This window comes from Rattus norvegicus, chromosome 4, assembly GCF_036323735.1.
Source record: "Rattus norvegicus strain BN/NHsdMcwi chromosome 4, GRCr8, whole genome shotgun sequence".
NCBI classification, from domain to species: Eukaryota; Metazoa; Chordata; class Mammalia; order Rodentia; family Muridae; genus Rattus; species Rattus norvegicus.
Genome location: NC_086022.1, coordinates 13967224 through 13994648, shown reverse-complemented (window position 1 = coordinate 13994648; position 27425 = coordinate 13967224). Strand labels below are relative to the sequence as shown.

The 27425-nt window shown below is 44.3% G+C and overlaps 1 protein-coding gene across 4 annotated transcripts in view; it reads right to left on the bottom strand.

The window, feature by feature from the left end:
* Reln (reelin) overlaps positions 1-27425 on the bottom strand; it is a 426762-nt gene that overhangs the window by 60553 nt on the left and 338784 nt on the right. For all 4 annotated transcript variants that reach the window (XM_039107060.2, XM_006235873.4, XM_039107062.2 and 1 more), the window contains exons 32-44: positions 22269-22427; positions 21903-22091; positions 20889-21162; positions 18690-18830; positions 18408-18585; positions 15337-15421; positions 14286-14468; positions 12115-12286; positions 11910-12012; positions 9988-10217; positions 5364-5584; positions 2997-3144; positions 626-884 (exon numbers count right to left, since the gene is read on the bottom strand). In XM_039107060.2, the coding sequence (XP_038962988.1) occupies positions 626-884; positions 2997-3144; positions 5364-5584; positions 9988-10217; positions 11910-12012; positions 12115-12286; positions 14286-14468; positions 15337-15421; positions 18408-18585; positions 18690-18830; positions 20889-21162; positions 21903-22091; positions 22269-22427 (2342 nt within the window). The remainder of the gene's footprint in view (positions 1-625; positions 885-2996; positions 3145-5363; positions 5585-9987; positions 10218-11909; positions 12013-12114; positions 12287-14285; positions 14469-15336; positions 15422-18407; positions 18586-18689; positions 18831-20888; positions 21163-21902; positions 22092-22268; positions 22428-27425) is intronic.

Here is a 27425-nt window from a genome sequence, read left to right as displayed (position 1 = left end):
CCGCAGCCATTCGTGGGCCAAACTGTGCCATGGGGAAGCAATGCCCCCAAGCTGGGAGAGCAAAATTTGGCTTGCCCGCGACTGCTTTCCATGTAAAACTTCTATTTAAGGACAATCACGCCCTGCGGCATTCCAGTTGCGATTCTTTGCATGGACTCTACTATTTGTGAACAGGTTCTCCGAGTCCTGTTTGATACACTCTATTATGTCTGAAGACCCTTTGGAGCGGTCCAGAAAGATGCCGGGGGAGACTTATTTATTTATTTTGCATCAAAGACTGGAAAAGAGGATTTGAGAACAACTGCATGCGGCCTCAATGCTAATTTGCATGCTTCCCTTTCTGGAGAATTATAACCTTGTATCACGCTTGATAAAGTCCCTCTGGCCATATGGCAGCATCTTCTCTGAACGCGACCTAGGCCTTCTGTTGTGCCGTTTATTTTTATAGGCTTAGGCAATTGAGGGAACAGAGAATGAAAGGAAGTTAAACACCATATCTAATCTAGCCTCGTACCCTTGGGCAAGTCATTCGACTGTCAGTCTGGGCTTCTACCCGCACGGGAGTTGGGCTACCATGCTTTCTAAAGTCACAGAAGTTAAAGTCGATAACTCTGAAGAGACTGACCTGGTCGATCACCCAGGGGCTATAGAAGTGCCCATTTTCGGACGGCTGCCACCAGCGGAGGCGTGTAGAACCAGAGCGGGCTTTCAGGGGCATTTCCAGGGCGATGTACCTGCCCACATTGCTGGAGTTGCTGAAGAGGAACTCTTGAAGAAGGCTCCAGGAGAGGCCGCCATTGAGGGAGTACTGGAGAAGCACGGGCTGGCTCCTGGGGTCCGGAACACCTTTACCGCATCCCAGCCTCATGAAGAACTGCACAAACCTGACACCACAAGACCTTACTGTAGCCTTTTACTTCAAAGAGAAATCCGCACCATTAACAAAAGGCCAGCCACCAGGCAGTATGGTTGATAAACATGACGATTTAATGAGTGTCCAAAACCATCACTTCAAAGCTTGATTTTTCTGTTTTAATGTGAATGAGAGTTAATTAAATGTGAACTGAGGGGAAAAAATGGCAATTCTGGCTCCCATTTCCATCTGGAATCTCTCCTCTAAGGAGCCAGAGGAAAGCCAGAGCCATTGCTTCCCTTGGCTACTTCCTGAGTCGTTGGGAGAGATCCAAGGGCTGCTCAAGTCTGCGAGTGCATTGTTTGTCTAGTGAAGAGAACTGAACCCCAGTCCACAGAGTTTGGAACTAGAAGAATACGGATCTATACCGCACAGGTGCTGCTCTACTGGCAAAACCATCCAGCTCCATCTGGCCAGTAGCTTTAAAGATCTTGTATCGCCTGGTTTGGGAGACACGAAATTTACACGCAGGAGTCGTAGCTCCTCTTTTCAAAAGACCAGGCTACTTTTAGAAGAGGTGTGTTAAGCCCGGACCTCTTTTCTGTCCCTCGTGCCAGGGGAAGGGTAAGCTTTGAGTGTGTGTTGTTGCTGGTGGTCGGCTGTGCCAGACTCTGACTGTTGCTGGGTCTGGGTCTGGATGATACTGGCCTCTGAGAACTGTGGCAGCCAGCCAGTGGCAGCTTTCCTAGGTGGTGGGGAGGTGGGCAGAGTGGCAGCAAGCAGCTGGGGTGCCAATGAAAACTGGCTCGCATGTTATCTTTGGCAAGCAAGCTGCTGGTGCCCGGTCTGGCCGCTATTCTAACTGGTAAGGCAGAATAAATTTCATGTCAAATCGAACACACGTACTTAATAATGTAACAGGACCGATGATAAATGTTATCAGTGTCATACACAAAGCCAGCCATTCTCCCAACCTTCATCTGTTTATATCAGGGCCCTGAAAACACAGATCTTACACTGAACATTTAAGGTCAATATATGCAAATCCCGCACAGCATGTGACTGGGTGAGCTATACAACGCAGCCTTTAACATTTGATTAACGAAAATGTGCACCGTTAGTGCCCGGTGATGTTCACACAAATGAGAACAGTATCTGGGAAAGACTAGGTGTACTACCTATTTGTATCGAAAAGATGCTCATATTAACTTAGTGATAATATAAACGCCAGATAACCACTTAGAAAAATAAATCTGAATCCCTTATTTGGAAAAACATGATTTCTAAACTAGAGAACATGGACGGTATTGAAGAATCTCGTATAAGGAATGCAAATTAAACTGCGTACATTAGAATGGGATAGGATAAAATTTTGCTTTCAGTAACTATAAAATTATTTTAGGTAGACTTGTATTTTCCGTGAACTGTATTATTTATAATCAGAAGTTGGATTCAGGAAAAAGAGGGGATGTTCGGATGTATTTTAAAGCACTGTGACATGTTTTAAAACCATAAACATGATTTCCTTGTTCATTTAAAAATAGGTCAGCGCTGCATTTTCCACACGTTAAACTGTACATTATGTTTTGCTGTTAAGGCTCTGGCTCATCAAGCGACCAGGGGATATGCATTGTGACAGGGCATGACTCTCTGAGCCAGCTTAAAATGTGATTTTTTTTTCTGAGTGACTATGCTCAATTTAGAAAATGACTTCTTGTGTGCTACAGAAGCACTGGCTAGTTGCTTACGGACACCCTGGACCGTATTTCAAATATTCTCAACTAAATTTGCTGATGAGGAGTCATGAGGAACTTGAGGATGCATTGCATTTCTACTGAGCTCCTTACTAAGAGTTCGAGTACCAATGACTATAGTCAGTAGAAGGGGAACAAGACAGACACAATATTATTTTTCGAAGTTAGAGTGAATAAATATTTCTTGAGATTATAAAATGACAGATTTTGTTTAGGTGTTTCACAGGTGATGTCGGTATTGAACAAACATAGGTCTTGAATTAGAAATTACGTGACATGTGTCTTGTTGGGGACTTTGAATGGAGAGACGCCTAACATTGGCACGGGAGGTGTCACCCTTAAGAGTTCCTGGCTTCTGCTTTAGGGCCACAACCGTGTGCCACAATTACCTAGCATGCGATAGATCCAGGTCCCGTGTTACCAGCATGCGCAAGCCATCCTCATTGAAGAAGAGGTTGTTCCCACTGGAAAGGATCCCACATTTTCGAGAAGGTTTCCCACCGCTCATTAGTAAGAATCGATCGGATTCCAGTTGACCTGAGAGAGTGGAAAACGTGGTTTACCCATGACCATGTTTATTACAGTTTCAAAGAAATATGACAGAGTGTGTCATGTGCTTTTAAAATGTGAAGCCATAAACCCTAAGTGTGCATTTTGGGATAAAAGGACTCTTTATCACATGAACGTCTTCAGTGTTTTTAGCCTTGAGTGATAAAAAGGTACACATGTCAGAGAGGGGCTTTTCCTAACTATCTGTGGTTCAGCCAGGCAAGCGCACATCAAAGAAAAATGCTGGTTAGTCAGGAAGAGAATGAGGCCAGAAGACAGGCCAGAAGCTGGGACACAGCGTCTCTACCGTGTCCTTCCCAATCAGAGGCAGCCTTAACGGAGGAATAACACAGTATCTTTTGAAAATGGATGCTTTTGTTTTTGTTTTTTTTTAATCACAGACATTTAAATATAATTTAATAGTTGCTGTTAAATGCCTTTCAAAGCCAGTTTTCAAATCTACTCAGATGTGAATTTAGTTTTCTTTAATGAGGGAAAATGCACAAAACATGTTTACTGTATTAACAACTTAAAAGCGAATAATCCAAAATGGTATCGGTGTATTTCTGATGTAAAACCTTTATCACTAACTATTTCAAGGTTTCCATCCCCTCAAGGAGAAGAAGCCTGTATCAATAAAGCAGTAGCTTCCCTTTCTTCTGCATCCCTGGCAACCAAGCAGTCTGTTTATTTTTAATCTCCAAGGACAGGTTTATTTGAGATGCTGCACACAAACAGAATATGCAGTAGATTTTTTTTGGGGGGGTCTGGTTTCTTTTACGTATTATATTATTTCCAAGGTTCATATACATTGTAGCATGTATCAATAGTTCAAATGTTTTATGGCCGTGTAATGTTTCCCTGTATGCTTGTACCTAAATGTAGTGTTAAGATGTATTATAAAATTATAAATAATAAAAATGATTACACATATTTTACAATTATTAAAATAAAATAATTAAAATAATAAAATAATTAAAAATGAAATAATTTAAAAATGATAAAAATTATTAAATGATTAGAAAATTAATTAAACAATAAAATTATTAAAATTAAAACAATTAAGGTTTTAATTATTTTAACAATTCAAAATAATTGAAAGAAAATGGAGGAAAACAAAATCTTTTGATCTGATTCGCTAACACACATGGCTGCTGTATTGGTCCACCATATGAAAATGTTTTAATCCAACCTTTGGTAAAAGCACATCTACAATTCAGATGCACCCAATGTAACTAGTATATAATGTACACTTTTCTCTGTCGCAACACTCCCGTCATATGTATTGATGTAAAATAAAGGTGTGGAAAAGGAGAGGCTGCCTGAATGGTTGGTGGAACCAAGATTTCTGAAAAACTGTTTCTTATAATCCAAGATTACCCCTTAGGCATATTCTTGTGCCACTTGTCAGCAATTACATGTGGTATCAAAAGTCATGGAAATAAAGCAGTTGTAATAGCATGCACAAGACCTGAACAAGCCCAGCCAGACCAAGTTCCAGCAGGAAGGCAGTTAGTTGGGCATGAAGTTTCTCCCTAGCCAAGGAGCTGCTGGCTATACAGCTTTTGTGAGAGGGAGAGACAGGGTTGTCTAAGAGTATAGTCCTGATAAGACCGTTCTCCGTGCAAGGCCCCATAGCCACGAATATTTGGGCAGTTCAAACTTAAAGGGGAAATAAAAAGGACACGGCGTCGGGTGGGACAGGAAATGAGTGGATCAGTAGATCTAGGAGGAGTCAGAGGGGAGAGGGTGAATGATCAAAATACACTGTGCAAAATTCTCAACTAGCTAATAAATGTGAAATGTGAAATATAATCAACTAATTTACTAAAGGAATTTGATTTTTCTCATAGGTTCTTAGATGTATAACTATCTATGTATAAGTATCTATCAATAGCATCAATAGTAGTATCAAGACATTAATGACCTTAAAAAAAGACATTAATGATCTAACCTGTCTATCGAAAATTAAATAAATCTTACAAAAAAGTGGTGAAGGTAACCTTTAATTTCTCAATTAAAGTCTTATTCATTCTCCCTCACTAACCGCCGTGTCAAAAGTGTAACCCATAAAATTCAGAGAGAAAGGGACTTTGGTGTGTTGGCCATTGTAAAGACGACTATTAGAATATATGTGAGTGGTTAATTCTCCAACACAGGTTGTGCTTATAGGTAAATTCTTCCAAGAAGCACACAAAGAAGACTACCTTCAAAATCGTCTTTGAGAAAATCAGGATTTTTGGTGCTTATTTTGCAGGTTGGACCGGAGTAGCCGGGATCACATATACACTTGGTTCCATTGACGCAGCTCCCATGCCCACAGCACATCTCTTCGCACTGGGGACCAATGTAGACATTATCAATGGCCCACGTGACCGGCTGAGAGCCGGCGGGATAGAATCCCTGGTACCAACGGAAACGCACAGATCTGGAAGACAAAGCAGGGTGTCAAAGTTACCCATGAGGACATCACATCTTTAGAGCTAGCACCCTCGGTCCATGAGCAGAGGGGGATTGCTTCTTATACATCAACTTAGAAGACAGAGGAAAATGAGACTTGCCATTTGTGGGAAATTCTAATTTTATTTTTTTTGGGCAGTAGAATTTTACCAGTTACTGAAAAACTGCACCTGATCTTCCTGTGGTCCCAACACTGGCTCTCTTGATAAAATGATAAAAGCTAGTTGACTGGCACCGCTCTGCATAACTAAACGTTAAAAAAATGGTATAAAACTCATGAACACAGAATCAAACATTATCACACCCTTTCACGGTTTTTAACACAGTAACTGCTCAATAAATTTAAGAGAAAAAAAAAGTTAGAAAATCAGATTTATTTTTTGGGTTGCTTCTTCTTATGTCTTGTTTTACTTTTTTACTTTTTAATAAAAAATAAGCAAATGTGTCAGGGTTGGTGACTCATGCCTGCAATCTCAGAACCTGACATAGAGATAGAAAGACTCCCATTAGTTTGAGGCCAGCCTCTGCAGAGAGTTCTAGGCCAGCCTAAACTCTGTTTTGTTTTTATTTTTTAAATATAAACCTAACCAACCACTGGTCTCCTCCTAGCATATCGCCTAAATCACCATCATCACCAAAATTAGCAACTGAGTTATCTTATCATGTTACTGGTGACAAACACGTTACTGGAAATAATCATTTAACCAGAAGTCCAGAAATAACTTTTTTTTTTAAAACATGCATAAAAGTCAGCTCAGAGAAGATAGAAGAGAGGGGCTAGGCATTAGATAGGTCATGGACACTTACTTTTGCGTCCCATGAATTTACCTATCTTCTTGTGACCACGTAAGCTAAAATCTGACGTTTTTAATTTGAGAAACTGAAACTGAAGTTAAGCACTAGGGTTGGGGATGGCTGCAGAGACAGAAGCTGGGTAAGCCTCCGCAGGGTAGCAGGGACTAAGGCAGACAGAGCCAAGTTCTCCTGTACTGTCTCATTGTTTACAGCAAGACCCCAGGTAGACTGGGCTGACCCCAAATGCCAACTGATAATTAAAGCAGGCTCTCCTCCACTTGTCAGAGTTTAGCCTTGGCAAAGACACGTCTTACCTTTTGAACTTTCAGACTGCTGAGCTGAGGGAAATGGCTGGAGTTTTTCTTTGAAGAAAAGCCTACATGGATTTTGTTTGAACTTATTTATTCCAATGTTCTGAATACAAATGAACCACCTAGGTTGGGCATTTATTAGTGCTTGCCTGCCTTGGCACAGAAACTGCAAATCCTGTGACAAATGGGCCAAGAGCCTGGGTTTGCTGTGGTCCCCTTTGGCTGAGATCTTGGTTTGAAAAATTCTCACTGCCATCCACCTTGTGAATGTCAGTGCCCCTCTCAAGTCAGCGCTGCTCAAACGATCTGCTTCTTAAAAACATACGCTTAGAATTTCAAGCACACCACACTGCCTTCAGTCAGTGGGTGCCTTTGGTTGACTTGTTATGAAACTGCATAAAATGAAACACTTAGGCCATTCCAAGACAAAAAGATGCTTGGCGGAAAGGTGATGTGTATAAAATTTTACATTTTGAATGCAAAGGGTATGTAGAGGCTGTCAGTTTGAGAGTAGGGGCATGGGAGGGGCTGGAGGGAGGAGAAGGAAGGGGCAAGTGATACAATTATATTTTAATTAAAATGTAAAAAATGTAAAGGCTTGGCATTGAAACATTGTATATTTGCTTATACACATGCCATGTTTGTATCCAGTGTTCATTAAATCACAGAAAGAAGTACTTTAAAGGTAACACATTCACATACATACAGTCTCCGTCTCTCTCTCTCTCTGCTAGCATCTGTGCTATTATTATGTCCCATGTTGATTGCAAACCCGGGAATGGCTCACTGAGTTGAGAAATTTTCACTTTTGCCTTCCAGCAATTCATGCCTGTGTGGGTTTTAAACACAGGACTAATTCTTTTTTTTTTTTTTTTTTTTTTTTTGAGACAAAGATGTGTACAAAACCTTCCCTCCACAGAAATGGCTGAAAACAGTTTGGGTTGATACAGTTCTGAGTGTGGGCATGACTCCTTTCCGTAGAAATAAAATACAATCAACATGCCATTCTCAATTCTGTACGTTAGGACTATTTTTTCAAAAAATGGACTTCCTCTAGCAGGGGATCTGTATTTCCCTTGCTTACATTCCCAAAATATGTGCCATGCTTACATATGGGTGTGCCACCGAGGAGGCCACCCAGTGAGGTGTGGCCCTGCAGCTTGGTCCTGTTGGTGTAGGCAGCCTTTCCCTCACAGGCCTCTTGACTTAGTTCATGCGCTTCAGGTAAGATTGCTTGCATGTGGGAACTCTGAAACATGTGTACCCCATAATCATGGCTACGACCTATTGTCTGACTAGGAAGTCAGAGAAAGGCAGAGGCCCACTGAAGAGGAAGCCTGGTACTTCTCAGTACCATGACAGAATTGAGAGACTGCTTTGGTCAAAAATACCGGTTTTACCCTGCTTTCAGTGGCTATAGAAATATGACATGAACTGGGTAGCTTATAAAGAAATGACATTTATTTATTTATTTTTTAACCACTGTAGGAGTTGAAGGCCCAAGACCAAGGAGCTAGCACATCCTCTGCCAAGGGCTTGCCCTCCGGCTCATACTAGGTGCCCTCTAGCTGTGTCTTCACATGTCGTGAGAGGCAAAGCGGTTTTCTGGGGCCTCCCTGTGATGACTACACGCCCATTTATGAGCTAATGACCTCTCCTAAGGCCACACTTCTTCAGGCTGTGACCTTAAAAGTAAGAATTTCACTATATGAATTTTGGGGTGACACAGTCAGACCATGCCTAGTGTGTCTAGGAGTGGTCCCTGGACTTTCAGCCACAGACATGTATTCAGACTTCCTTTTTAGGAGATTTGGAATCAAGAGTCCTGGGGAACAGGAACCATGATCTATTTGACATTGATGGTAGGTTAATAAGAGTGAGGACCACAAACTTCCCAGCATCTTTGAATAAAGTTTTCCATTTTCTATACAAAAACTAACTGATATCAGTTATTTTTTTCCTGTTGCTGAGATATTGCCTCTGGCCTATTTCTTCCATGAACAGCTCTGCTAGCCAATAGGAGCTCAGGATCAAGCTAGGTGGCACCAATTCTGTGATGTCTGGAGACTTTCCAGAGGTCATTCCGTCGAGTGGTACTTGTACGTGAGGAAAACACTGGGCGTCTAATGAGTGCACTGCCTTCGTGCCACAACAAGGGACACAGTTAACAACGGGAAGTGCTGATGCTCTTCACAATCAAATCATGGAAACAGCTCTTGTGACGTGACGAGGGGTGGATGGGTCATGCCCCAAGACAACGCTAACGTTTGAAAACATACTTTCATTCTTTTGGAACGGTGCCAAGGACTCGTTTGGCTTAGAGGCAGGAGAGGTCTAATTATGCCTGGCTGCACGGTGAGGACCGAACATCGGTTTTCATCTTGAAAGTGAGACAGTCATACTTCTTTTTGATATACACAGAAAGAATGAATGGTAATCTAAAACAGCGCCCTCAACTTGTAGGTCGTGACCCCTTTGAGGGTAGAATGACCCTTGCACAGGGGTCCACTAAAATCATCGGAAAACATAGATATTTATATTATGATTCGTAACTACCAAAATCACAGTTATGAAGTAGCAATGAAAACAATGTTATGGCTGGGTTAGCGCGACACTAGGAACTGTATTGAAGGGGCACAGCGTCAGGGAGGGTGAGACAGGTGGCTTTTTTGCTGATGTCCCTGCTGTTTCCTTTGTTATAAGTTTTATTTTTGAAACTACAGTTATCACTTCTTTATGGGAGTTGAAGTCCTGTATCTCCAAATAGCTTTTCCACGGAACAGACAAGTATAATGTCACAAAAAACGCCAAGAGGGATTGAGAAAGTAAAAAAATGCTCAGGGGAAAGTGTTAATGCCTTTTATCAGACGCCAGGAATCGGCTGTAGCCTTCCAGCTTCCATACATGCCCATAGGGGTGTGTGTGAAGGCATTGCGTTTTTACTGTATTTATAGCATGGGGTGAGAGCCCGAGGGAGGAGGGGCGCCATTACGAGAGAAATGCATTGTCTTGCTTCCTTTCGATTTGTTAGAGGTGCACGGGAAACGGATTTCAAGCTACGCCACCCACTGCATGCTCTTGACTCTAGCCTCCAACTATGCACAGGCAGTCATATCGTCTCCTTCTCCTGCATCGAACGTCTAACTGATCTGTTTCAGGCTGAGGACGGAAAACAAACTCGACGTGGAATTTTCTCCCTGAATAATTTTTAGAAGGGCAGGCACCAAACGGGAGACAAGCGCGGTGCCAAATGGCAGATCCTCACCCGCAAAGGTGCAGCTTCCCGAAGTGCACGACCTCCCTCCTCCAGCCCTGGGTGGTCCCCGCGTAGTAGGTGCTGCTGGGGTGGTGCTCAGTGGAGCAGAGCGAACTGACGAGGCTGCTGCTGTGGTAGCAGAGCGGCAGCAGCAGGTGCCAGGTGGCTCCGAAGTCCCTTGAAAATTCCAGTCTGACCGGATCAGCAGACGAGCTATCAGTGGAGCATCCGACGTTGATCTTGGGATGAAAGAAAACTCGGTGCAGATTATCTCGGAGCAAGGCGCCCGCACACTGGCTACGTTCCTTGGAGCCCATTTAATCCCTGAGAAGGGTCTTACTTAAATATTCACTCTGGAAGATCTGTTCCCTAAGTGATATCATACATTACCTCTAAACTATATTTTCTTCAAAAGGACTCCTAAAAAGGGCCATATAAAAAAACCCCACTTTCTCTCATGTTATGAGAAACAGGAAATGAACAAGGGAAAGGTTGAGATAATTCCTTATTTAACTCTGGCCCATTTTTCTTTTTTTTTTATTGTCAAGCCAATAAAACCATAATGAAGAGTGTTTTCTTGGCTTCCTTATCAGTCTTGTGTGGTAACACCTGCTTTCTTTCTTATGACACTTTATACATAATTCCAGTCATTCTTAACTTGGAGAGTCGTCAACATACGCATTCAATATAAAAACAAAATAGAACACAGTGATTGCTACTTTCCCCCTCACATCAGAGAAGATTCTCAAAAATTTGATTTAAGATGGGAAGAATTTTGAGACAGCATATATGGACAAGTGACAGTTACTGTTAAGAAAACCAACCTTCCCTTTGTACGTGCATTCTTGTCTAAACATATGTGGTGTGGGGTAAGGAACCTAAAATCTACTCTGTAACTTCCAGAATGTAACACAGTTACATACTAAAACTCTGGCCCACTTGTTGGACATTCCTTACGTAAGTTCTTTGTCCAAATGGCAAATTTGTAACCTTTGGTCTTTCCTTTTCCCTCCCCTCTCCCTCCCTCCTCCTTCCCTCCCCTCTCCCACACCCCCTCCCGCCTTCCCTTCCTGGTAAGCTCCTTCTTGGCTCTTTCTGTACCAGAGCGTATCCTCCCAGTGTGATGCTCACTATGTTACTATTGTGCTACTGTAGTAACTGATTATTTAATATGCAGGGAGCTGAGTGGAAGGGGAGAACCACAAGTGGACATGTTTACCCATTTACCTTCCAATGAGTAAACAGTTGGAACTTGGTGAACCTTTCAACTCTAGGGACTAATTTCTACCTCAATTCTTAAAAGAGACAAAAGTGCTATTTTTTTCTTAGCATTTAAACCATAAAATCAGGAAATATAACAAAGTTAGAGATCAGAAAAGTGTTCACTACTTAGAACACTGGCACAAGAAGCCTTTGATTCTGTGGGTTTTACCAAGGGCTTAAATATGCAAATTTACTTTCTTGACAAATATAAGGAATGCATGAAATGTCAAGCACACACATATAATATATATATATGGTATACTTAAGATTGTAAAAATAGTGTGATACTCTTTTATTATTTATATCATGGAGTAGCATGATAAAGACCTTCTTAGTATGAGGATACAGTAGACAGGATAGTTAGATTGACCTACGTCTTAAGACACTCTCATTTTATATATAAACTGTGAGAATAACACGACCACAATAGCATCCTTCACAGTTTTCTAATTTAAAAGTAATGACTTCGACACCTTCTGCAGTAGGTAGGACAGAACCATGTTTACAAGCAACTCTATTTCTGAAACGAACATTGGTCTGATAGTAAAAGTGAGTTATGGCACAAGCCTTCCATGACCTTAAGAGGAAGTCACCGTAAACACTTCCTTCTTGCTGACGCTTTGGTCAATATAAAACTTAAAGCATTTTTAGGAGATCAGAGTCAATACCTCGAATTGAATGATGGTGTTCTCGTTCACACTTAGGTCGCGTGTGGTTATGGAGTGCTCGCCGATTTCGTTTGAAACGAACACCATGGCCGAGTCCTCCTCACTGGTTATCAAGAGAGCAATAAGGAAATCGTTTAGGCAAACATCCCCCCTGATTTGTGTGAAAACAGTGGTTTTACTTTTAGCTTTTCAGTTAAATACTTACGGAGCCCCCTTTGAAGAATACGGGCAGTAGAGACCGATATTACCACCTGGATAGAAAAACCAATTGTCTTCCCTGGGCCCAAAGTCGAACGTGTCCAGCAGCATCACGGGGTTGTTCAGATTGTCCCCATCAATAATAAAGTCATCAATGATCCAGATTTCTTCTTTCTTACCTGAGACAGTTTGAGATAAATCAGGTTTTTCCAAAGAAGAAGAAGATCATCAGGTTTGTTTGTTCGTTGAAAGAAAGCAAAAGGCAGGAAAACCCCAATGACAGCGGTTTTAGCATATGCTTTTCAGTCAGAACTCACAGGCCACAAGGCAACACATGCACAGCGATCGGGGTGCGAAGAAAATAAGCTTGCACACATATTAAACGACCCAGCACAGCCGCTCAGATCTCAGGAGGCTAAGATGAGCAGTGTGTGAACGCGTGCTGTCCTGCCAGGCAGAGATTTGCTGTGGACTGTTCTCCAGCAGTGTGGCGTTGGGGAATCTGTCAGACTCCTATCTGTGAGGCTGGCAGCCGTGGCTTAGAACTGGGGTCCACTACCTAGTCAAGGGGTGACTGGTGGTTTTTAAAAGTCAACCACGATATCAGTGCAGTAAGATACAATACTATATTTCTTTTCTTAATGCTCTTGTAAACTTCCAAGTGTTTAAGGAATGTTATATTGTAGTGAGAAGGGCAAGAGCTAGACTGCTTTTGGAAAGCACTGAACTTGAGGAAAGGACTCAAAACCATGCTGGGATACTTCATGTCAGCTGTCAACTTGAAAGATCTGGAATCACCTGGAGGCTGTCCTCTGGGCATGCCCAGAGAGAACTACCTCAGTTAGGTTGATGTGGGAAGATCCACTCACTATGGGTGGGTGCCATCCCCATGTGGGAACCCTGCATTGTTTAGGAGGAGATGGTAACTCGGCCTGACAGTGGATGTGTTGTGAGCGTCCATCTGTCTCAGTCTCCTGCACCTTCCCCAGATGTTGCCTCTAGTGTGGGTCTGGCAATGTATCAAAGCAGATTTGTGCATAGGAGTCCGTGGCAATAACCTGCTTTTTAAAGTGGGCCACCCGCCTGCCTCTCTCCGCTCCCGTCATGGCCCTAATTCTAGTTGCTTTCCTTCATCGTCTTGGCTTGGAAGTGTTTGATGGACACAGAAAAAAAAAAAAGTAAGCATTTCAGATGTACCATGGGTCCATCTTCTGGATTTTTTTTCCTTCTTCAGAGTTCTGTTTGATTCTTATCTAAGATCCTTACATACATTTTATAGAAGTTCATGGCAGTTTATCCCACGTCATGCACATGAATACATTTCAACAAAATTCTACCATGACCTCAGCCATCTTACAGCATGCTGAAAATTTACTTTTTACTTGTTATAAAAGAAATATATATGGGTTACATTTTAGAGCTAGAAATACCGTTTTCATACCTGTTTCTGTTATTCCTGCTTAGTATGGTATAATTGTACTTATTTAGACAGTTAGGTGCATGTTCTGGAAAAGCCTGGCCCTTTAGATTCAACATCAGTAGAACTCTAACAAGTAATGAAAGCTGGAAATTTGAAAAATCTCCTGAAAATGTGAGATCCGGTTGGATGCTATTTGCTTCTGGTGTAGTATGAGCAGTGAATGTGACAAGGATGTAAGGCATTGTTGGATGGGTCTAAATTCCTTTTACCTTTTCACAATAACCTGTTTCACTAGTGAAATGCCATTTTAAGAGTGGTGAATCAGAAATAAATTCAGCAGAATGGAGTTGTTACTGGTAACTAACAGTAACGATGGATTATTAGAAACAAAACAGAACAAAGCAAAACAAAATGCCTAAGTCCTGTAATCCTGGCAAAACTGGGAGACGATCTTGAGTTCAAATCTGTTCTGAGCTGCGTAGTGAGTTTTGGGCTAGCCTGGGAGTAGAGGGGAAGACGTCTCAGCCGAACCGAAACAGTGGCAAACTAAGCGGAGAATTTATCAGTCAACTACAACAAACGTGACAAAGTCACAGAACATTGGCTCTTTCCTGAGAATGGTCAAAGGGAAGGCACGCAGAGCGTGAGGGGCACACACTGCCCGTGTGCCTCTCGGGCAGCCTTTCTCCACAATGGAGGAGCGGGAAGGCTAACGCGCAGCCGTCAGTGCTGGTCAGACAGAACCCGTGCATTTTTACCGTTGTTGTACGGCTGCCAGAGTCTGAATCTCGTAGCGTTGGTTTGGGCGCTGTACGGCAAGGGGACATTAATGAAAAGTATGCTGGTTGTTTGAGGGAAGTAAAACTCATCCATCAGGCGCCAGGTGACCCCCCCATTGATGGAGGATTGCAGTAGAATGGAGTGAGACCTCTCCGGGGTACCTAGGGAGAAGACAGCACAGGCATGACGCGTACCGTGGCGAGGACAGCCTGCTCTGAGCTATCCTATGGGCACCAGCAGCACATGAGCCGGGTTACACCAACCTGGAGACTTTCTGCTCCAAATGCTTCAGTGATAGCTGAGAGCAATTGTTGGTCAAGCTTTAGTATGAATATATTCTAAAAATATCCAAACATAGACATCCTTTCTCTTCAAGATGTGTAGAACACACATACACACATGTGCCTGCTCTTTCTCTCCCTCTCTCTCATATATATATATATACATATATACATACATATATACATACATATACATATATACACACATACATATATAATATATATAAAATCTATTTCTATCTCTATCTATCTATATATAGGATACCAAATTAAAATGAAAACTTATTCATTCTGCTGACATCAGTCTTGCAAAGGCTGAAACATTCAAATCAAGAGAATATAAATAAAAAATCCTTCGAAAATGTCTTATATCCACAGTGACATTATTTTTAAGGTGAATTATTTAATGAGGTATGAGAAGGCAGAGAGAAAATTGAGCAGTGTCCTGGGAGGATTTACATCTGTACAATTAACATCATACGTTGATAGATTAATAATTCTTAATTTAAGATTCCAGTAGCTGGAATGCAGAGGCAGAGGGGTCCGAGGACACGGGGGTGTGTTTACCAACTAGCACGGTAACCCCATCTGCATTAAACAGTTTAAAACAGTAGTTATCTCGGCACTGTGGTAGAAGAACTTGTGTTAAAGAACACCTGTAAGCAGGGAAACTTAGGCCCTCACGGGAGATTGTGCACAGGACAGTGTTTTTCAGAGGGAAATGGTGCATGCCACAGGGACAGCTTACCTTTTGCTATAAATCGGAGAGAAAACTGGACATACATGGTATTGGTGCAATCCAGGTCTCTTGAAATAAGCATTCTTAGTCCCTCCTGCAAACAAAGGGAAAGGAAGCTTACGTCACCGGCAGAATTCCCGAGGCCAAGTATACTAACTAGCCGAGTGACAGTTACATAGTCAGACATAATGAGAGTTACACATGATGAGCAGCAATGTTTTGTCCAGCTTAAAAGGAAAAGGGAAGGGTCCTCTCTTTCTCCCAACGGTCTTCATTTTCTGTGTTTAAGCAACACAGTGTCACTGTCCGCTGCCAATTCATACTTTTCTGTGGCTCTTATTAAAAGAGGTACCAGAGTGATGACATCGTCCACTACTGGAGCTTTTAAAATAGTCTCCTTTGATCACAGCGTGTTGTAGAAGAAGGGAGGAGGAAAAAGATAAAAAAAAATGTGCAGAGCACTCCTGCTGGAGGCCAAGAACTAATAGCTAACTTTTCTGGGGCTCTGAGGAGTCTTGGGAACTCATTGCTGTTTGCCTACCCTGTCAGCCCCAGGAGGCTCTCCCTCAGGCTGACATAACGCCCCAGTTGGCCAAGTTAAATAAGGCAGAAGGAAGGCAGGCCGCCATGCCTAGACTGTAACCACTCATGCAGAGAAGCCACACAACGAGGAAAGCGATCACATTAGCTTTAGTAATTTTTTCTGCTACGATCACATTAGCTTTAGTAATTTTTTCTGCTAATTAACTACTTCTGGTTGCCTGGAATTGCCTTCTCAGAAGGGTATTTGTTTTTTTTTTTTTTTTGTGGGGGTGGGGGGGTCATGGATGGAGAGGACTGCGGTGACAGCCGCTGAGTTGCATTTCACTATGCCAAGATTCCAAGGTCCAAACAGGCTTTCAATTTCTCAGCTGAGCCTGCTGAGCAAAGACTTTTCCGTAGTCTGAGGCTGTAATGCTACCGATTCCCTAATTACCAACCAACAAAGGCCTGGCGCTGCACTAGCAAGGAGAAATAAAGTTTCTGTTTACTTCAGACCACTGTCTCCAAAAGCTGCAATGGCAAACGTATGTTTGGATGCTGGGTTTAATGGTCACTTTAGTAAGTATTCCCCTGAGAAAGACATTATTCTCATGTTGCAAATGAGAGAGAGAGAGAGAGAGAGAGAGAGAAAGAGAGAGAGAGAGAGAGAGGAAGAAGAAGGAGGAGGAGGAGGAGGAGGAGGAGGGAGAGGGAGGAGGGGGGAGGGGTGGGGGAGGGATGAAAACTGGGGGTGTGAGCAAGGGCAGCATCCTTAGGCAGCTCAGAGATTCCCGATTGATGTCCTTTGCTGGCGCCAAGATAAAGGGTCTTTACTCTTCCCCACTGGCTAAGGAACCTAAGTATGAAACCCGTCCTTCGGAAAGGCAAGCCCAACCACTGTGCAAGGACCGACTTTACACTGCTGTTCCTAGGATACGGGCAACTTTGTAACCTCCAGGCTCCCTCGTGCATGCTGGCAGCCTTGGCTCCAGCTCAGCACCCACATGGGATTTCATGTGGTGCTGCTATCAACCACCATTGCTACAAAGACTGGCTTCCGTCCCTCTCTTTTACCAGGTTCAGGGATCCACCTGTGCCAAACACGAAGAATTCTTTTTTCTCTAATAAGCTGTTTTAATGGCGGAGAATAGTCCTGAATCTGTACCATTCAGAGAGGCCATCGTTTCTTTTCTTCACGAAAGAGTGCCTTTGTAGGTCACACTGCCGCCTACTGCACGGAGCGCACTGGGCTGTCCACATCGTGCAGTGCTGATGGATAACACAGGGCAGGCAAAATGCTTGCTGCTCTTGCATTTGCATGGCTGAAGGGAAAACAGCCCCTCCTTTTCTACCTGCCTTTCTTGCTTGTAAGTCCTAAGGACTAGGGTCATTCTATTGCTGGAAAATTTATCAGGTGAAGACCTTTGAAGCAGGAGTGTTGCGAGGCTTCTGTCTTTTGGTTTTGTCGGCTGCTTGGAATGGGGAGAGTCAAGTTGGAGGTCACGGGCCCTCCGTGTTCTTAGATAAGACTAATCCCTCTAGAACAGGGGTTTCCGTGTACTGTCTCAGTGTCTCTGGTTCATCAGCACTCTTGGGGGCTTATACATCTCTCAGGTCAGAAAGTAGTTCTCGGGGTTGGGGATTTAGCTCAGTGGTAGAGCGCTTGCCTAGCAAGCGCAAGGCCCTGGGTTCGGTCCCCAGCTCTGAAATAAATAAAAAAAAAAAAGAAAGTAGTTCTCTACTCATGCAGAACTTGAGGAGAACTTGGATTCAAGTGAGTATGCTAACTGGCATTTTTATTAGCTGTAATTGAAAAAGTTCCAGGGTGTCTAATTTTCTCAGTGCTTGGTTGGACTCATTAAGGTTATACAGAAACCCATGCTGACTTTCAGCAAGGACTTCATTTGCACACCTAGATTAGTCAATTTCTCCTCGCTGAGAGGGATGGGATGTGGCATGCATTCACACATGGAGAGGTGCCAGCTGCGCACACAGTATCACTCGGCTGCTTAACGCTTCTCTAACGAGACATCTAGGGCAGACTATAAGGGCACATTAACGATGTCTGAGCGTGCAAGTTAACATGGCTTAACTGCCTTGTTTCCTTAAAGTCGCTGTTAAGTAAAGATTCTACTCCACTCCTGGCAGGAAGAGGTTTACAAAAAAGGAACAACAACAAGGAAAAAAAGAGAAAAAAAAAGAGAAAGAGAAGGAACAAAAGGAAACATTTCATAAAATTGTTTACAAATACTGTAAGATAAAAATTCAGTAATATGAAATATTCTCTTCTAGTAACCAAATTCTGAAGATTTTGTACATAGGTTTGTGTTCTTCCAGCGGAAAGTAAGAAGAGTCTGATCTCCAAAGCAGAGGAAAGTGTTATGTGCAAATTACCATCAAAACTGAGCATACTAGACACAGCACAGCCTCGTCTCGGAGACAAGACAGAAGTGGGGAGGGATGGAGGGGGGGAGAAAGAGCAAAAAAGAGACCCAGATGCATCTGCGTTCAGCAGTGGGGCTCAGGGGATGAGAAGAGCATGAGGACTCTCGGTTTACCCCTTTAAAGATCAGAGATGTTCCGGATTTGATGGTTTCGCCATTCAGATTCCCCCTCTCTGCCCCGTACACTTCAGGCCAAAGGTCAGGATGTAAGTTCCCATTGAAATCATCTTTCAGAATGGAGGGGAGAGGAACGACAGGAACACAGAAGGGTCCACCGAAGCCCCGGTCACACCTACCAACAAACAGGAGGAGAAAAAGCATCATTTACGATGACATCAGCAAGCCAGTTTCCGTGCGGCACTGCAAACAAGGCAAGCCGTCCATTCATGAACTTACACACAGCGCCCCGAGTCACAAATGCCTCGTCCTGAGCACAGCCAAGGGCAGCCTGAGGCCAGTAGGACATTATCAATAGCCCAGGCATCTGCTCCCACGGTGTAGTTGGCCTGAATCCATCTGAACCGAGTCCTCGGAGAACTAACCGAACACAAAGAAAAACAAACACCCACAGCGTTGGTTTGATAGGCAGTTTTGAAAGCATGGGTATCTGTTTTATTTCCCCTTGAAGCACCCTCTTCCACAGTCCAGTTTCCTCTCCTTTGAGATACTTTTCTTTGCACACTAAGAGGTAAATGCTCTCTCCTCTTGGCCCACCGAGAGGAGAACGGAATGAATGCTACTCAACCATTCTGCCACTTCTCTCATAGGAAAATCGACTTGCGTGGCACAGAAGCATTATCTGGAAATCAGGAATTGTGTTTTGAGGTTCATGAAGAATTTTAGCGTTTGTTTTCAGCCTTCTAATGGTGTTAGGTGCTAGGAAGAGGACCAAAGGTTCAACGAAGGAAAAATTGGAGCCTTACATAGAAACCCTAAATGGTTTCTGGTATATGGGGTCCTATTGTGTTTGTGTTTTCTATGTGGATCCTAGACCCGTTGTCTCTAAAGCTAAGAACTGGATACAGCTCCCTGTTTTCTATAGTGTGAATAGTCTGCTATTGGGGATATAGTAAACACAACCTTCATTGTCAACTTCCCAGGATTTAGAATCCTCTCGGAAACACACACCCGGGTGTACCTGTGAGGGTGTGCGCAGAGAGATTTAACTGGAGAGGGACAGTGGGCATAGACATGGGCAGTGCCACGGGTGGGGTAGGGCCCAGACTAGGGAGAAGGCAGAGCAGGGACATTGAGTTTTGTAGGGTGTCAGCTGTGGAGGCAGTGTGGTCAGTTGCTGTCACATCCCTGCCAGGATGGCCTTTACCTTGGAGCTCTGACTCAGAATAAGCCCTTCCTTAAACCCCTTGCTGGGTATTTAGTAAGAGCAGCGAGAAAGCAAACGGTACTCTAGGTCGTAAGAGCGCTTTCTCCGGACGCGCAAGCAGCCTTGCCACAAAACAGCTGCTGCCGAGGAAGAGCTGCACGGAAAAGGACATAGTTCTTCGGAATACAGAACACGGTCTACCAAAGGTGGACTCTCGGAGGTGCCATTTCAAGTAGCACAGGTTCTCCCTCCTTCTGAGGCACTGACAAGCATGGCGGCTTGAAGATGAAAATGTAATGGCATTGTCACTCTGCCCAACACTACGATGGTCACTCATCACGTGCACTGTGAAGTTCAAGCCACTGATGATAGTGGATGCAGCCTGTCTGCCTACGCCCTCTTAGTCAGAGCTAGCCCCACCTACGCCCTCTTCACCAGCCCTAGCCCCACGTATGGTCCTCTTCATCAGTGCTAGCCTCACCTACATCCTCTTTGCCAGTGCTACCCTGTTTCTACGGCTTGCCTCACGATTATCCTTGAACTTCCTCCATCAACTCCTGCTTTTTTTGGCCTCTAAATTTTGCTCTGCTTTGCAGCAGCAGGTATGACCTCCCACAATCCTCTTCTCCTGCATAAGCCCTGCCCCCTAGGCTGGCTGTCCAGGGTCTCGTGCAGTACCTCTGTTAACATCTCACGTGATAAACATATGCTTAGATGTGCGCTAGTCTAAGTAATAGCATTGGGTCTAGCATCGATCGATTTATCAGGTGTCAGGACACTAAAATAAATCGGTATTCAATAAATGTCGTGTCAAAAGTGAATGGATGAGGTATAAGTGGGCATTGTTTTAGGCTTTGGGAGGGTCCATGGAAAACTATTTCAGACAAGTATTAACAAAAAATTAATACAGTGTCTTATGCTTTCCCCCTATTTTTTTTTTTTGCTTGCATGTCTTATCTGAACTGTACCAGGAAAAGATGCCTCCAACTGATTTTAACACAGAAAAGGGCTTAATGCAGGATAATGGATTTATAGTGCATAGCGGAGCCGAGAATGCAACGAGGGAACAGTTGCATGAGGAAGTAACCGCAAGTACAGCCGCTGGAACTCCCTGGTTACATTTAAAACAGCAACCCAAGGCCCCGTGTACCAGCCTCCCTCCTGGGACCTTCCTTGCTGATCACCACCGCATCACTGGGCCCCAGTGGAATCACTATTATTTTCAAATCAGGTGACAGAAACCTAAGGTCAAGTCAAGCGGCAAGTCTCACTTGGTGGCGAGTGGAAGGTAGACGGTGACCCGCCTCCAGTTCTGGAACCTTTCCGACGTGTAAGTTGAACTCTCTGTGTAGTGCACGCAGCCAATGGTAGGAGGGACACACTCTTCGGTGACAGGATGCCAGTCCTTGCCGTTGTTCAGGGAGTACTGGAGCTGTACACTGTGGGTGGCGCTGAAAGGCTTGCTGCAGCCCATGCTCATGTCAAACTGTAAGAAGCTTGAGGCTGACACATGGAAGTCCCAGGTCTCGGCATAGCGAGGTTTGCCTACCAAAGACGCGGACAAGAACAAGAACAGAATTTAACAGCAGAATTCTCTTCTCTGGTGCTCATGATTGCGATCACATTGCCCACAGAAAACCCAAATAACGGTTTGTGTTTAGTGCCTCAGATTTGCAGTGATCTTCTTCTCATATTTCCTGTTTTTATACAGTCACCACAGAATCAGGAACGTGGGAGACCTTTGCCACCTTAAGAAGGGCTTGCAGAGTTATAAACTTTCATTTTTGCAAACTACAAACGACAGGGATGTCCTCTGACATATTTCTCTGCCTTTAAGTCCTCCCCCTCCTCCCTCTCCCCTTTCTCCCTCTCCCCCTCCTCCCTCTCCCCCTCCTCCCTCTCCCCTCCTCCCTCTCCCCCTCCTCCTTCCCTTCCCCTTTCCCCTTTCTTCCCCCTCCCCCTTCTCCTCCTCCCTCTCCCCCTCATCCCTCTCCTTCTCTCCCTTCCCCTCTTTCCTCCCCCTCCCCTCCCTCTCTCTCCCTTCCTCCCCCTTCTTCTCTTCCTTCTCCCCCTCCTCCTCATGTTCCACGAAAGAAAGTTCCAACAGGCCCAGGTGACCAGGTCATTTTGGAGGACGATATACACTCTGCTCTCTGTCCCCAGCTTCTCTCTCGGCACAGGAAGTTAAGCACATAATTTTATAGTAGAAAATTTCTTTTGAGTTTTAGTTAATTTAGTCCTATAGTTAATCAAATACCTTTCTGTTATACGGTAGCAATATATACCTATGTTTTCGGTGAATATGAGGGCGGTGTCCATAGAGAGGCAGTCAATGTCAACTTGGCCTCCCTGGATTCGATACCAATTGGCTTGCAAGTCTATGGAGCCATCAAATTTATCTTGAAATCCAGTTTGAGAGCTGTCATTCACTCCTATAAGAACATCATCCAAAGCCCACTGGGCTGAGTGCTTCCCTGCAATCGAATGAACAGCCGAGTTGGAGCAGGCTCATTACACGGCAGTATGAATATCTCTGTGACTACGGGTTTAAATCAAATTGTCTGGAAACAGACAGTGAATTAACACACTCATGCAGTACACGTTGGCTATGGGTAACAAAGCCACCAGGAAGTCAGAAGAGCACAGCTCACCGTGTTGCGGCTGCCACCACCGGAAGGCCGTGGCAGGTGTCTTGGCTTCCCGAGGCAGGTCAATAGAAATGATCTGTGGCTCCAGGAACGACAGGAAGTCCAACTCCCGCAGCAAGTGCCAGAGTATCCCATTGTCATTTGAATACTGAACAACAAGCCCTGAGTTACAAGACACAATTCAGTGACTGAGACAGCTTTCTTAGAGGCAAGGAACTGTTATTATTATTTTTTTTAAACAGCAGAACTGCAGCAACTCCAGACAGTGTCTCAGAGAGGGAACACTCATCCATCTAACTTACAAGGCATGAATTAGGAGACGCAAAGGCCCATCAATTTCCTGACAGTTTCTAATGCTCTCACTCCCAGTAAATGGAGACAAGAAATACATAAGCTCCTTTAAAGACCACTTGGCTCTGTGGGAATGATGACTGAGCTGGTTAGGAAGTCGCTCCAGAGATGGACTGGAAATTCAGACTCTATCCCCAGCATCACAAAGTCTCAGGGAGTCATTATATACTCCGAAGAAATACCTTAATTTCTCTGGCACAAGATGAGCTGCTCTGCTTGTACAAGATGGCAGCATGCTGTGCTTAGCCGGGAAGTCTGTTAGGCAGACACCCTTTAACCAGCACTTCATACTCTGACAGACCTTGGTTAGTGAAACCTGAATGAGGCCAGCTTATTCAAGAGTAAAGCAGCAAGACCCAGGCCTCTCCAGTGCCACTTCCCTTCCCTATGCTCTGTACTCTCCTCCTTGTGCCTGTGTCATCTGCTCTCTGCCTCCAGTGACAAATCCCTATCCCCCACCCCCACCCCCATCACAAGGTAGCAAGAGCTGAGGAGCTACACACTGGCAGCAAGAGATGTCACCCGCTACCCTTGCTGCTACTTCTCCCAGAGATGTCATTTAAAAGGGGACAAAAAGGAAGGCTAACGATCAACAAAGGAGGAAACTGCTATGGATAAGGTTGTGGGATTATATATACGTACACATACGGATATATATACGTGTGTGTATGTCCTACATATGAATATTTATGGGTATATCTATATATCCATATGAATATATATGAGTATATACCTGTGTGAGAAAGCAGAGGGCATCTATCTAATGGCTTATTCCACAATTATTTGTAAATTGGTATTGAATATTCATAATCACAGTTGGGGGGACGCAGATCTGGTTCTTAAGCATTTATAGAAACCATGCCCAGGAAAGTTCTAGATGTTGAATCTTTCATTATATTTTAACTCTTGAAAAGTTATGACTCCGTTGTGGCACATGTGACTTAAGTCCACATACCCGCTGACCAGCTAGAGCTCCGCCACCCACTGTAACCTTAAACAACAAAGACGTGATCGGCACCACGTTTTGAGAAGTGCTGGGTGAAGTAGCTCGGTGCACACTGGCAGCCCGTGACAGTGTAGGTGCGCCTCCCGACAGGGGACGGAACAGTGACAAAGCTACAGCGCTGCAGAGAACCCAGCGCATTCACAACAGATCTGAGAGGAAGAGGAGGACGAGACGGAAGAGAACGGGCCTCCCTGGGTGTGCTGTGCAGCTATCGGGATGAAGAGCTAGAGGTGCCGTTAACGGAGGGGACACGTGCATGTCAGGAGGGCTGTGAGGCAAAAGCGGCTTATTTGAAATAAGTCCTATTACTTCTTTTAAGGGTGATGCTGGATGTCTGAGAGTGTAGACACTTCCAAAAATTTCGTTCTCTGTGGCTACTGATTTGAACTGTTGTAGTTTACATTCAGTCAGGTAAGTAGTGGAAAAGAGATGGGGAGGAAGGGAAAAGGGGAGAAGAGGTGGGGTAGGGTAGTCGAGTAGGAGCAGTCGCTGTAGATGGGGGATTGAAGTATTCCAAACGAAACGTCATGGAAATGCAGACCCTCTGGCATCATCTGAAAAGGTGCTCTTTCTCTGCGATAGTTTTAAAAGTACGTTCCCAAACTCACTGATGCTTCTTTCCTTAAAAGGTGGAACTTAGGGCTGGAGAGATGGCTCAGTGGTTAGCAGCACTGGCTGCTCTTCTAGAGGTCCTGAGTTCGATTCCCAGCAACCACATGGTGGCTCACAACCATCTGTAATGGGATCTGATGCCCTCTTCTGTCATACAGGCACACACACTCACAGGGCACTCCTATACATGAATAGATACACTTTTTTAAAAAGAGCAGAAACTAAATCTCTTCCCTGAGTTCAGAGAGGTTTAATAACTGGCTTCTAATGAGCAGAATGTGGTAGGAACCACATGGTGTTTGAAATCAGGCCATTAGAAGCACAGCAATTGGGCCAGGAAGGGAGCTCAGGAGCGCGGGGCTCACTAAACAGCGTGAGCCCTGTGTGTCTATGTGGAAGCAGACTTCCATGTAAGAAGATATTCTAACAGTCTGGACAGGTCTGCAAGGATAGAGAGAATCTGCACAAAGCCTCTGGCCAGTTCTTGAAACATCACCGGCCCTCAGCAGCCTCCCAACCTTTGTCCGGTCTGTCCGCTGCCTTGACTGCAGCCTCATGAGAGAGTGACCTAGAGCCTGTCAGTTGAGCAGTGTCTTCTCCAGCCTTGCAGGAGAATCATGAGGTAACACACATTTGGAACCTTCAGGCACTTGGTCTTTATGATAACTTGTCATGCAGCATGCCATCCCCCTAAATCAGAATTCCCATGTTAGCGAATGCAGATTCCGACAGATTTGAGGTGTTCATCAAAACGCGAGAGAGGCACTCTCAGGAGAGGTGTCCTCCGTCTGGATCTTGCTTCTGCCTTTCTCCCTCCTTAGCTTTGTGGGGAGAGCCCTGCCTACCTACACACAGCAATGAGGTCTACGGAGAAGGAACTTAAGTTCCGAACTGTGATGGGGAGGGACGTCCCAGAGAAGTGTGCGAGCGGAGGGATGTCAGGAGGAGAGCAGCAGAATCCAGTTTATGCCAGTTGCTAAGCCTCATTGACTGTGCCATCTAACGCATTGTACGTCTGAATGGGCCAAGTCATTTTAGCACACCCACTGAATGTTTAAAGCGTGCAAGGCATTTATTTCTCTTTTTAAACCACAACTCCATCTGCATCCTGCCTAGTCTTACTGAAGGAGGCCTAATTTGGACTTTAATTCCAAGTATGTAAATTGAGGCTTCAGCTCGAGTCAGTAAAGAATCCTCACCTTCATCACCGGGAGAGAATTGCTCAAGGAGTTAGTCAGATTTACATGCTAACAACCAGGCTTCACTAAAAGGATGAGAAATGCCTACGCGTGTGAATTATATGGATGACGCCAAGTCTAAGGAAATGGTTCAGGGCTAGCGGAGAACAAACTGCTTGCTCCTAAGAGGATCCTGAGGGAACAGGTCCCACAGTGCGAAGGGCATGTGTAGCAAGTTTACAGTGAGTCCCATGTCAGTGATAAGTATGTGTTTCCCACAATTCCCTTTTTAAACCTTATATACGCACAAGAGTACAAATACGGAATTTTTTTTTTGCAATACTCAACTTCTGTTGGATCAAATTGATCAACTGTCATTTGCTTGGTGAGATGGTAGCCAGACCGTTTTATCAAAATCACCATCCCTAGGTGCTAACTTTCCATCTCAACAGTTTGTTTCTGCCTTTCTCTCAAAGTCTAACATTTTCTCCTTTTCTTTTTCTTCATAGTTTACTACCCGAGGGATTTTTTTTTTAATAGACCTGGCTGCTGGGTGGCCACTCGTGCTATCCCGACTGTTCACCTGCCTACACACGTTCTCTCTGCCACGTGGCTGGCGACACCCAGCAGACAGAGCCTTAGCATTTTGAGTGCTGGAGTGAGGACACCAGATAATCCAATGGGCAGTGAAGAAAAGATTGTATTTCCTTTTTGTTCTGAGGGGTTACTTGTTACTTCAGCACAGCCCAGCTCACGGTGGCTGCTGCATATGTGATGACACTGTGGTGATATCTATCTGCAGTGACCACAGCACATCAGACCTCGAACAGATTATATACGCATCTGAAGAAGACACGAAGGACTGCAACATGGCCCACTGCAGTTTCTAGACTGCTTCCTCAGCAAAAGGATGATTTGAATAATCACTAGAGCAAAAAACATTAAGACAGGGACCTATTGAAAGCTTCAGACAGGGATGATATGGAGAGGGTGTTCAGTGCTAAGCAGAGCTCTCCCTAGTCTGTTGACTACCAGGTATGGTTCGATCCAGGGCATCATATATAGTCACAGCCTGACGTGGTAACACACTCAGATGGTAATGGTGTAAAAGCTGATGCTGCTTTAAGATGATAAAGTTTGGGGGAAGAACCATCGGAGAAGTCTATGGATTTTGTGCCAAGAACCAGTCACACGCAGGGCTCCTGAAGGAATCCTAGCATACCCACATGAATGTGGGAGCCACCATTGTTTCAAGGCCATTGCTGGGCTTTTGTAAGCACCTTATAATTTGTGGGAGGAGAGTAGGAATCAAAAAGAGTTAGTGAGAGAATTTAGGTCAGGAGAATGAAGGGTCAGTCATAGGATGTCAAAGGCATTACTTCTGGGAGCCGGTGGTTCAAATCCTGGTCTGTCTACTTTCTATCTGCATGCCTGTGTACAAGCTCCTGGGCCACTCTGCCTCCCTCTCCACTCCTCATAAGCAGTTCTGAGACAGTCTGGAGGGGACAGAATTCTTGTACTTTTCTGAGCACCTATTTGCTGTGACTGGTTCTTGGCACAAAATCCATAGACTTCTCCGAGGAGTGCCCAAGAGCAGAAGTAGAGTTTAATGTACAGTTAAAACATTCTCTATACAAACAAGTTTAGCCTTCACACTGAATGCAAAAGTCTCTCCCATTGTTTTCCCACCCTTTGGGAGTTACAGAGAAGTAGAACTCACTAGAATAATGTCACTTGTTTCTGCTTAGACCCAGAAAAGTCATGAACTCCAGGCTGAGGGAGCACAAGGCGAAGCTAGGGGGTTGAGGGTCAGCATAGCAACTTTTTTACTGAGGCAGAAGAGAGGGTGGGGAAGATCCAGGGAAACTGAAATACCACTTTGTAAAATCCACATCAGACTTCGGGGGGAAAAAAAAGCTAATTAGACAAAGTTTCTGTAACTTTGTGTTTTCTATTGGAACACAGTAGCCTGGGGCTGGAGAGGTAGCTCAAAGGTTAAGAGCACTGGCTGCT